A 12,500-nucleotide genomic window follows, 5' to 3' on the forward strand; every position below is an offset into this window, starting at 1 on the left:
TATATAACTATGTATAGTTTAATTGTATTTCTGTAGGTGCGTTGTTATGGGAAAATCAGAAAGCCAAATGGATATAATCGACAATAACGCGCCAAAATCTAAAAAGAAGTTGCGATGGACATCCCTGGAAATCGGACTCACGACCATAGTGGCTCTTCTCATGATTGTGGTGATCGCACTGGTAGCCTTATATGTAAGACAAGGTGGTGGTAAGTACAAATCTAGAAACAAAATGATGTAATTTCAACTGCCAGAACATGGTTCCCTTTCAATTGGAAGACAACCACCAACATACTTATTGGATATGCCTGCCTATTGGTAGGTATTACTGAGCTCTTTATATCAGAGCTGCCGATAGGCCCCTTCCTGGGGTGATGACCTCGGTCCCGCCTACCGAGGGATTAAACAGTCAACCCACGGAAGCCATGTTTCGGTTTTCGGGTCACCCTCACGGGTTCGATGGAACCTCGTTGGTTGGTGGTCGTCTTCTCTTTCAAGGAACCCGAATTACAGTAAGTAACCTAACATTCATTATAGTGCCTTGTATTATTTTGTCTGTTCATTAAAAAGTAGAAGATGAGCATTGACAGTATTATTTATATAATGTACAGTAGCCTATGCTACTGTATTTTAGTAAGGACTGTATGCACAAGCAAGCAAATATCACCTTAAAACCAGGTTTATGTGAAAAGGGTGAATATGATTGATTTCAGTGAAGCTGCTGTCACTGTATTTGTATTAAACAAAGGAGGTTAGCAAACGGTTGTATTTTGTGCCTATTGAAATAATAGGTGTTAGTCCAATAAAACTGGAACAGATGGCAAACACGGTGCTCTGTGGTGCTAGCCCCACGTTGACTGCATTTTTAATTTTAACGAACAATAAATGTTTAAACATCCTTTTGAGACCGCTAATGCACACAGATCCACAACATGAATTCCTGTGCTCAAGAAGAACAAACAGCAGGTACAGTCAATTAAAAAAAATACACAAAATAAAGCAAGCTGTTGTGCAAAAACTAAAAATGTTTTAGATAGAAAATTGATCGTCACTGCCTAGGCCTCTTGAAGCTTATTACACTACTGACAAATAATAGTCTTCTTTTTTTTTTTTTTAATAATTATGGCCTCAAAGTACATGCATTATGCATGCAGTCAGATTTATTTGTTAATGAGCACATTTAAAAGTGGCAGCTGTCAGGATATAAAGATAATGCTTGATATTAAATAGCACGGATAGTTTGCTGTAGAGTCATATTTCTGTGGTTTCTTTTTTACAGATGGGATTTGCAAATCAGCAGATTGTACGAAGTCGGGTAAGCGGTGCGCTACACCATGTTTTCTGTCTTGTATTATTTCACCTGCCTTTTACACATGATAACTCTGTTTCATTATTCAAATCTTACAGCGGCCCGTATACTTGAAAATATGGACACAACAGCAGACCCTTGCCAAAATTTTTACCAATATGCCTGTGGAGGGTGGTTGAAGAAGCACATCATTCCTGAAACCAGCTCTCGTTACAGTACATTCGACATTCTGAGAGATGAGCTAGAAGTTGTCATGAAAGGTGAATATAGTTTCTCAAACCACCTCAAAGCATAGTGTCAGAAAGTACTTTCATGGCAATAAGCATGCAGCTGTTGGTACAAGCGCATCTTGTCTTGAGTTATCTTGTCTAGTACCTGCTGTTTTTAATAAACGTTTTCCGGGGTGCTAAGTTTGCCGGCAGGTGTTGTAGGAGAATGCATTTTCTGTTGGGTTGTTTTTTTTTTTTTAATCCATTAACATTATAATTTCAATAGTTTAAGAAAACTAAGTTGGAATGCAGCTCTCTGCAAAGTTTAAAAAAGTGGGACATCAAGAACTTGCACAATGATGGCTTCAGCAATGAATTCAACAAATACTGGTAACACATGATAACTGCATTTTGGCACAAGTAATTTGTTAGATTAAAATATATACTAATACAGTAAATCAGTAGTTGTTTGAGGATGTACTAAACATTTAAGTGTGCTTTTAAAATAAAAACATCAGCTTGTTCAGAACAGAGTCTAATCCTATATGCCCCGGGCCAGAATTTAAATGAAAACTGCTGTAATTAAGACGGTCATATCAGATACATTGTGGTTTAAGTCCCCTTTCTCTTACCATAGTTTTGTTTCTGCAAGTGCAGTTTTGCTATTGCACAGTATAGTAAGGGAGTTAATGTTGATCTTGTATCATTTATTAAGAGATGCAGCCATCCATAATTCCTTCCTCCTCATAATATCAAACAGCTGGCAAGGATTTAGCTGATCATATTTAATAATATCTATTTTTTCAGATCAAACATCAAAGTTTGCCAGCTTCAGTTCTGTTTATGAGTTGTCCTTCTTTTGTACAGTGTATTCAAAGTCTTGAATCTTTCATCTGGGATCTGGATCCTATGGCTATGTAAATAGGAAAATGATTTTCCCTGCACCCAAAAGCCAGGAAAACAGCACGAGAACTCTACGCATGGCTATTGACTTCCTCCTTTCCCCTTCATTAGACTGACATGGAAACTCCCCCTTTGTAACCCCCCCCCCCCCCCCCCCCCCCCCCCCCCCCCCCCCCATGTTAGTAACTAGAACATGTGGTTACTCGTTGTGTTGGATACACACATAGTGTTGGAGGAGTAACGCATTACTGTAAATGTTAAGTGTGTTTGAGAAGCGACTGTAACTGTAACTATAACTAGTTAAATTTTTTCTCAAATGTTTTTAAAAGTAACTCCACCGTCACTGCAAATTACTTTATTCTAGCAAGGGCAGCATTCAATTTGACATTACCTTCCAATGATATGTTACTGGCAAAGGTAAAACATGCCACATTATTATACCATTGTGATCTGAATTTGAATTTGAACCTCCAGTAAGAACACTCTGCTGAAAACATTTTACAGGAAACCCTTACAGAGGGGATATTTTAATGTAGGTATGCATTGCAATAATGTTTTCTTTGCTTCACGAGCACATAATCGGTACCAAAGCATGGAATACATTATCCACTTAAAGGCATGGTTTTCAGTTTGTTTCGTACCTCTTATTAGCACAAACAACACTGGTGTTTATTTTGTGGTCCTCTGGTCCTTTTAGGGTTTAGTTCAGTACAGAGAGCTCTATGGGATATGCAAATACAGCGCGATAAGGTTATATTGCTTCTTGGTTTCTAATCACTAATCACAGAGCTATGATTTAAATCCAGCAATAAAGCCATATCATCCAGGTACTCTACACGTCTAATAAGAGGTAAGACGTCTGATTTGAAAGAGTTGATTAACATTGGTATGCAGGTTGGGACTGTTTTCCAGATGTATTTATTTATTTATTTATTTATTTATTATTATTATTATTATTATTATTATTATTATTATTATTATTATTATTATTATTGTTAATAGTCACTGACGCTGGGTTCACATGTTTTAAGTTCCCTGTGGCAAAAAAAATAAAATAAAACCCTTCTTAGAGCTTGATCGGATATCCTGTAAGCCTCTCTGGCTGGGATTTCCTCCATTTGAATTGGAAATGTAATATTCCTGTGCTTGGGTCAAGTCTGAGAGGCTTTTCAGACAGAGCAGTTGAATTATTGCAACTCTTTGTGCAGCCCTTTGTTCTATGGAATATTACATTTATTATTACTACTAAGTCAATTAGCGGACACTTTTTATCCAAAGCTACTTACAAAGACTGGGGGGTGAACTATGCATCAACAACTGCTTCTGCAGTCACTTACAATAGGACCTTGTGTTTTACGTCTCATCTCAAAGATGGAGCACAAGGAGGTTAATTAAGTGACTTGCTCAGGGTCATTGGCTGAGCTGGGATTTGAACCGGGAAATTTCTGGTTGCAAGCCCTTTTCTTTAATCACTGGATCACCAAGCCTGCATTTGTGGGTAATCGGTGTGCATGGAATACTCAAGAAGGGGGGGTTACATTTTTGCAGTCTTACTACACCATTAGTTCTAGGTACAACTTCTAAAATAATGACTGGCTTCTCCCTTTCAAGCCAAATAAGCCCACAATAGAATGCACTGAAGCACACCAGTAAGCGTCGGTCTTGGAGCGATTCTAATCCTGGCATAGGGCACAGTGCCAGAGTGGTTCATGCTGATCTGACACCATGATATTCATAATCCAATCAAACAAAGCTGATCTGTAGCCTTTCTCAGGAAGATCCTGAAACAGTTCCCATACTTGATTAATTAAAAATAAATTGGATCATAAATAGTGGAAACTGAAGATGCTCAGGCAGATGTATACATATCACAAAAAACATAAATACATAACTATCAGAAGCTAAGCATTTTTAGGCTGATCTCACTAAAACAAAAATGGTTTGTTTTTTCTTCTTCCCAATTGCAGAATAACACATAAAGCCATTGGAGCAGAGGTTAATAGTGTAAAGATGACATGAGTCTCAAAAACTCATCTTAAGTCAACAGTGGGATATTCACAAGATGGGCCTGTTATTGTAACACAGTTTACTAGGTAGCTTCTTCTGCCATGAAAACAGCGATGTATTGGAGATGCCTATTTGTACATATGTCTTCACCACTTAGTAAGCATGTCTGAGCCTGAGGATTTACGGAAGAGTCTGTCCATGAACGTATGCTGAATGTAGGTGATCTAGTTGTTCATGATACAGATAGCTCTAATTTGGTATTCACGGCCATAGTGGGCAATGCATGTAACCCATTTCTCTAGGTGAGCAATGTGATTTGTGTAGGATTTTCACACCAGATACAGTGCAGGTAGGAGAAGAGAGTGCTTTGTCCAAAGTACTTACAAAATATATTATTAAATACAAAGCTGTGCTAGCTGTCCTTTGCTGACGTGGAGGTAAGTAATCCCAACCCCCACATAAGTACTGCTAATGATCTTGCTTTCATTTCATTTTTTTGTTTTTGTTTTTTTTTGTTTCTGTCTTGTTCCATAGATGTTCTGGAGAAACCCGACACGGCAGACATTAGCGCATTGAAAAAAGCAAAGACTCTGTATAAGTCGTGCACAAATGAGAGTGAGTTTCACAAACATCATTAACTATTTCTTGTTTCAGTGGATATACCCAGGCTGGTCATTTATTTAAACAAACCTGATCATATTCATGGGGCCATTAACATATTTCACCCTGTGGTTAAGCCAACTTTTTTTAAAACGGACCAAATGCAGAGGTGAGTGTTTCAGGTGAGTATGGGAGCAGTTTTGTTTGTCCATAATGCTCATTAACCAGCCATGGGGCAGTGCCCTTTCCCTGGAGCAGCTATAGACACTGTACTGCTCTATATACAGTACTTCTCTGATTATGTTGTGTTTAAACAGTGCATTGTGTTATTCAATATTTTACTTCCCTGCAGCAACCATTGAGAACAGAAGGGGACTTCCATTAATAAATATGTTACCAAAGGTACTCGAATGGCCTGTGGCAAGTGATGATTGGGAAAATACATATGGTAAGTTAACATGTTTGTGTAGAGCACAGAATCCTTTGTACCTTGAATCAGGTATGCTAAAACCAAGGATTATTACAATAATTTAATTCTGTTTGATTTTATCAGGAACTAAGTGGACTCTAGAAAACGCAATAGCCGCACTGAATGCTAATTATGGAAAACAAGTCCTTATTAACTTTTTTGTCGGAACAGATGACAAAGCCTCAAATGTGCACATTATTCATGTAAGTTTGAAAAGCAACACATGAAAGATGTATTCAGTAAAACATTTTTTTTTTAACAATTATTATTATTTAATAATTATTTAACAAATATAAATAGTGCACTCTAAAAATAATTGTTTTATAGAGCTGTTCATTTTCTCAATTAGAATTGATTGCATAGCTTAAAAATAAAAAACTTAAGGGTATGTATGTTTTTTTGGGGGGTTTTTTTTGTGTATGATCTCTTCCCTGCTATAAATATTGGGACATTGTTGGGTCTCGCGTGTTGAAGGGTGGTGCATGTATGTTTGTAAATACGTATATAATAATTATTGGGGTCTAAGGATTTAAACATATATAGACATAGTTGTCAGTAAACACATTGTTTCTGATATTTTTCACAGTTTGATCAGCCTGGGCTTGGTCTTCCCTCTCGTGATTACTATGAATGCAGTGGTGCCTATGAAGAGGTATGTGATTACTCAGTTTCTACTGTAAGGCATAGATATGGCATAGCTATAGATATAGTGTTAACGTGCTTAGGGGGCCTTAAATGTTTTTGAGATAACTTTGAATGGGTCCGAGGCTCATGGGGAGTGAGGGTTTTCAGTTCTGTTCTTTAAGCTGAAAGGTTATTTTAGAGGGTCTGTCAAGGTGTTAGTTTGATAAGGAAAACAGGCACACGTACTTCAGATTATGAGGACAGCTCATCACAATGTTATTTTTAGCTGCAGATAAGGTCTTGACTTGAGAGCAATGTTTGCAATAGCTAAGATAACCAGGAATTACGGATAGGATAAAACATAACAGTGTGGCAGCTGATTCAGTGCTGTGACAGGAAGAGTTAAGTGTATGTTATCTCATTATGTTCCCTGCAATGTGTTTTCATCTACAGTATTCAAGCTGTACAGTTCATTTACATCTTTTTCTTCTGAATTCTACCCTTCTTGAATAGTGTACACAGTGAATGATCCACAGACAGTGATATTACCTTTAGCAGTGTGGCTGCCATGGATGTCCTTGATAAGATTGGCATCACTGGCCTCATGTGTTTCATATGTGAAGGCAGGTGCACCAGGAGCTAATCTGTAATACTATCATCACATTAAATGTTAAATTATTTCCCACTGTTGTATTATTTTTATTCATTGCTATTACATTTCAAAATGAATAATTAAAAATAATGAGATCACACCCAAATGAGTGTCCAATGGCCTGTTTAAGAGCAGTGGACTATCAACCTAATCATTCATCATTTTATCACTTTAGTTGGCAATGCATCCTAATAGTGGAATATATTCTATTTTGTAGATGTTCAATTCTTCCTGTATTTATTGGTTGTTTGGCTGAAAACGTACACAGCAGAGGCTCTGTGCTGAAAAGCATATCTCTCACTGCGTCCCAGCCTGGTATTCCACCCCTTGTGCTAGTATTCCCATGAGCCTGACCCCTAGATTCAAACAACAAGCAATCTTAAACCACCCACGGTGATACTCCAGGGATAAACCCAAAACAGCCCCCAATAAGAAAGCAAACACCAGGGATTGAGATTAGCGGGGCCTCTCCCAGTACTGACTAATTACAAGCTGAAATTCACCTCCAGCTGTTCAGCTGCTAGCATTATACGGTGTATGGTTTCCTTTTGGTTCCCTACTTTATTACATGCAATCTCCAACATAGGATTTTCTGTCAGTTTAAATATTTTTTACTTGCCCATATTTTGGCTTCCTGTTCCCATTTCCTATTTTCTTTAAGGGCTGAGCTTTTGCCTTGACACAGTAGGTAATTAGTCATAATTATATGTACTGTATACTTGTATTTATTTCCCTTAAGAATAATCCAGGGGGTGGCCTGGAATTATGAGAAAGCTCAAACCCTTTGGAATGAGGTTAGATTTAAAAACAAAAAAGAACAAATCACATAAACACTGTTCAGATATTTAAATTAGGACTGACAGTTGACCTCTACGCTTCTTTCTTTTCATGTAGGCATGCACTGCATATGTACATTTCATGATAGATGTTGCAACGCTGATACGCAAGGAGAAGAACCTGCCAATCAATGAATCCCTGATCAGAACTGAGCTGGAAAGAGTTATGGACCTGGAGAAAAAAATTGCTAATGTAAAAAAAAAAATATATGTATTTTTTATTTATTTATTTAAGGTTACATGTATGAACAGATAGATAAATACCGGGGCTTGGCATTAGTGTGATGAATGTAACAAGGAATAACACATGTGTTTAAAGCTGATGAAAATAATAGCGGGTACATTTTATTTTGTTATGTTATATGATTCTTGTCTACGTTGTAGGCTACTACAAAAACAGAAGACAGAAATGACCCCATTCTGTTATATAACAAAATGGAATTAAATGCTATGGAGAATAACTTTTCATTACAAGTTGATGCAAAGGTAAGTACACTTCTGCAACTTGTTACGTTTTTGAGATTTAAACTTCAAATGCACACATGTCTACACCAGATCTCTACAAATAAGTTTCAAGACTTACACAATTGCTTACTTTATTACAGCAATTCAACTGGACAAGTTTTACCAATACTATCATGGGAGTTGTGAATATTTCCGTAACAGGGCAGGAACATGTTGTTGTTTATGCCCCAGAGTATCTTAGGAAATTAAAGCCTATTCTTTCTGACTACAGTGCAAGGTACGTACGCTGACGCATTTGTATATTCAGACAACAGTACAGCACTGTGCATTTCTTAGCACAGTTCTTGTTTATTCCATACAGGGATATTCAAAACTACATAGTGTGGCGCTATGTAATGGATCTGGTTAACAGTCTAAGTCGTGTCTACAAAGATACAAGAAAAGCTTTCCGTAAGGTAGGTTACCTCTTAGGTTCATTTGACTGACCCATGCATGAGGTTGTCAAAATTCATATCCAGCTGCCTGAAGTTTCTGATCCTATGTAAAGTAAGGTGTCCACAGCAAAAATACACAGGCACTAGTTATTACTGTTATTGACAGTGTCTCAAAGGCCACCTAACCCCAATTCACAGAGGTTTGTTCTTCCAGTTCAGGGTGAAAATGACAATGTCAAATATTTGCTGCTCATGATACACTGTCCTGAACAGGCTCTTTATGGAACAACATCTGAAACAGCAGTTTGGCGTCAGTGTGCAAACTATGTGAACGGCAACTTGGAGAATGCTGTCGGAAGACTCTATGTAGAGGAAGCCTTTGCTGGAGAAAGTAAACACATGGTAGGTTTAGCATCAAGGTGTTTCATGACTTCAGATGAACAGGATTCCTTAGGTCAGTGTTTTATTGAACTAGTTTTATCCTGTCTAACGGGTGACCTGTGGTGTCGTTTGTTGTCATCAAACAGCAATGTTTGACTGCCTGCAAATCAGAGCACAAGTGAAACAGATCAGCAGCACAGCTCATAATCACAGAGACGCTTTGCTTGGGAAAGGCAACAGCGTGTTGATTGTCCACAATTTGCTACAGTCAAATGCAAAGTCAAATACAAGCAGAAAATTGAACATGTCAAACTGCCCATCTGACCTGTACAGGACCCATTTTTTAAACGGCTGCCCACAGTTCTTTTCAAGTTTTAGAAAATGAAAGCCTTTTTTAAAATCACCTCTAATATGATTCTGTCTATGAGGGAAAGAACCCTTTTAGCTGATCCGGGTTTATCAAAATTCATAGCCCAATTCTGACTCGGAACATTATCAAATGTATTTATTATAATACCCTTCATGCCATAGCCAATTTCTAACACATTGAGTGGATCCAGTAAAATGGTATAGCTTTTCAGAAATTGTGCAGCATACAGTATGTTTTTTTTTTATTTTTTTTAATCTAGGTTGATGAAATGATTGCTCAGATTCGAGAAGTATTCATTCAGAGCTTGGATGAAATTGAATGGATGGATGTGGAAACCAAAAGAAAAGCTGAAGAAAAGGTTAACCACTGATTTCTTTAACTGTTCATTTAGTCTACCATGCCCTATTGGTTGGAATGCATTGACAGTGACCTGGTATCCGGGTTTTTCAGTTAGAATTTGTCTTCTCAAAGGCTTTCGCAGTGGCTTTTTTCTCCATTTTCTTTGCTGTAATAATAGTAATCTAGAAGAGTTGCTAGGGTTTGCAGTTATTAGATTATTAGATTTAGACAAGGTACGCTTTGTCTCAAAATCTTGAGTGCCTGTTTCATAAAACAAGCTGCGTGACTCATAATGGTTCCAGAAACATACACTTGACTGCAACAACCAAATAATATACATTAACCTCCAGTAAACTGGACTCTCTGAAATCAGCTATGCTGGTTTACTGATTAGCAACCTGGGGTTAGTTGAGAGGGGTCTGCTGTTAGTGTATTCAGTTGTGTATGACTTTCATTCTTCATCTAGACTGATGATAAGACCTGGCAACAGTGTTTCACTGCTGGATAATGGAATTCACTGTAGATTATATCTGTATTGTACTGCTGGCTAAGCTTCCTTCAATAGGGACATGCATATGTCACACATGTTTTTCAGTTCCTTGATAATTAATCATTGCAAGAAGGAAAAGGGAAAGTGTTTTAGATTCAGATTTCCCAAATTTCCAATGCAATGTGTGCACCCTTATCAAAAAAATAAAAACAATAAGAAGAACACTAATTTGTGGCTCTTATGTGTAGGCTAGTTAATTAGAATGTATTATTTATTGTTATATAAGAAAAGATGCTTCAATAGAATCTTGTCTGTCTTCTTTATTAATCGAAAACAGATGTCATTAGTTCAGCACTAAAACTCCTGAACCAGCTTTATCAACAACCTTTTTTCACTATATATTGTTTTTATAACTGTGCCAATTAGCAAACTAAATATTATTATTATTATTATTATTATTATTATTATTATTATTATTATTATTATTATTATTATTACTATTATTATTATATATGGTGAACAATAGTTTGCTATCCATTCCAGTGTTTTACAGTCTTATTATATGCCATGGTGGCGCGAGACCTGTGTATGATACAGTTGATAAAACTGCTAACCGGTGCACGAACACAACAAACTTTGTGCAAGAGCAGAATGACGCAAGTACTCTTAGAAAAACGATGAGCGACATAAAGTTAGTAAGACATTGCCTCAGCTACATGCTCTCTAGGATGTTAGGCAGTGTGGACTGATGGCTGTCAAAAAGCAGAGGATCTTGATGATGAGGAAATCACCAAACTTTCCAATGTGATTCTCAACACTTCTTCAGTTGTTTAAAATAAACATTGCTAGTCCTTCATTTCCTGTCTGATATGTCACCATGTATTATAAGAAGTTATATACACCACAGCTAAAGGCTGTAATTCTATTTTGGGTTTCTGGAGACACTGAAACCCTTGGCAGAATTACAGTTTTATAATGCACAGTGTATATTATTATAATTATTATTATTATTATTATTAGTATTAGTAGTAGTAGTAGTAGTACTATTATTAATAATAGTAATCCAGAGAGTTTGCTGATCCTTTTTCATTTTTTTGTAGGCCAAAGCCATAAGAGAGAGGATTGGATATCCAGAGGATGTCAAAGATGATGCCAAACTGAATAATCAGTATAAAGATGTGAGTTTGAAATAATATATATCAACAGATACAATGTGGTACAGCATTGGTGAGGTTACGATTACATTATCAAACAATATCTGTAAAGTAAACGATTATTGCAACCGCATGGAGGGCAAGGTTTGTTTGTGTAGTGTGGCATGACTCTGACAGTACATGCTCAAGTCACGCTGTAATCTGTAGTGATAAAATGTTCCAGAGTACAGGAGTTACATGTTGGGCATACCAACTGTTTCTAAGTTTAAATTATTTGCATTATAATTGCACTAAATATCAGTAATTGTTTTAAAAGAGTTTCAATTTTGAATCGAAAGCAATAGGCTTTTGGTGGCTAGAAAACAAAAGCAAAACCTGCCTTTACAATCGCCTAAACTAATCTGCCAGCTTCCTTTACCAGCCAAACCACTGGGTAAGTAGCCATAGCCCCTCCCATCCTACTTGGGGCTGGTTGGGCTGGACTTGCTTGGTGTTTTTGTAGATGGAGACCACCAAATAAAATACATCTGATCTCGTGTCGCTAAAACAAACCCCATATACCCTGGAAGAGAGGAATTCCAAATAAAAATAAAGCAACTAGAAATAGTTTGAGCCCTCCAATGCAATGCAGTTGTTTTTCAAAACAAGGATACTGGCCTAAGCTCTGTGGAGTAGGTTTTGACATTTGGAAAACTGCTGCTACTTTGTGCCTGCGGAGAAATCGCATATGTTTTAGCTTTATGGTAGTTACAAGGAATAATAAGGCTGTGTGAGGATCAAAGCTAACCTCTGCCTTTACGGCCTTCCATTTTAGTTAAACTACAAAGTGGAAGAATACTTTGAGAACATTCTACAGAACCTGGAATTTGGACAAAAAAAGCGTTTAAAGAAACTGGGAGAGAAAGTTGACAAGGAAGAGTATGTATCTTATTTCTTTATACATTTTATACATTTTGAAGCCTCCATCTCCATTTTTATATGCCATACAAAATGTATTCAAAACTCCAAACACATCAAGATATCTGATTAAGTATTTTGCTAATATAAATATCAACTGACAAAAATGTATTTGTGTTTTAAAAGTAGAAAAGTTTACTGATAGAGCTGTAACTAATCCCTACAATTTATTAAAAAAGAGGGTGGATCTAAATCTGGTGGCTCCTCTGTGATATTTTACATACAGTTATATCGAGTGTTTTGTCTTTTATATCCATGTTTTAGCTGCTGTTTTGGGGGGCGGGTTTTTGGTTATGAATAG

General features: G+C 36.9%; 1 protein-coding gene across 3 annotated transcripts in view; it reads left to right on the forward strand.

Moving 5' to 3' along the window:
• Window positions 1–12,500, forward strand: part of LOC121327203 (neprilysin-like) — a 27,060-nt gene that overhangs the window by 3,473 nt on the left and 11,087 nt on the right. For all 3 annotated transcript variants that reach the window (XM_041271082.1, XM_041271084.1, XM_041271083.1), the window contains exons 3-17: window positions 37–209; window positions 1,280–1,315; window positions 1,408–1,569; window positions 4,963–5,043; window positions 5,381–5,476; window positions 5,582–5,700; window positions 6,084–6,149; window positions 7,668–7,802; window positions 7,994–8,095; window positions 8,215–8,351; window positions 8,436–8,529; window positions 8,782–8,910; window positions 9,519–9,617; window positions 11,189–11,266; window positions 12,057–12,160. In XM_041271082.1, coding sequence (XP_041127016.1) covers window positions 47–209; window positions 1,280–1,315; window positions 1,408–1,569; window positions 4,963–5,043; window positions 5,381–5,476; window positions 5,582–5,700; window positions 6,084–6,149; window positions 7,668–7,802; window positions 7,994–8,095; window positions 8,215–8,351; window positions 8,436–8,529; window positions 8,782–8,910; window positions 9,519–9,617; window positions 11,189–11,266; window positions 12,057–12,160 — 1,601 coding nt within the window. In that variant the 5' untranslated portion in view covers window positions 37–46. The remainder of the gene's footprint in view (window positions 1–36; window positions 210–1,279; window positions 1,316–1,407; window positions 1,570–4,962; window positions 5,044–5,380; window positions 5,477–5,581; window positions 5,701–6,083; window positions 6,150–7,667; window positions 7,803–7,993; window positions 8,096–8,214; window positions 8,352–8,435; window positions 8,530–8,781; window positions 8,911–9,518; window positions 9,618–11,188; window positions 11,267–12,056; window positions 12,161–12,500) is intronic.

The sequence above is a fragment of the Polyodon spathula genome, chromosome 14, assembly GCF_017654505.1.
Source record: "Polyodon spathula isolate WHYD16114869_AA chromosome 14, ASM1765450v1, whole genome shotgun sequence".
In the NCBI taxonomy this organism is placed as follows: domain Eukaryota; kingdom Metazoa; phylum Chordata; class Actinopteri; order Acipenseriformes; family Polyodontidae; genus Polyodon; species Polyodon spathula.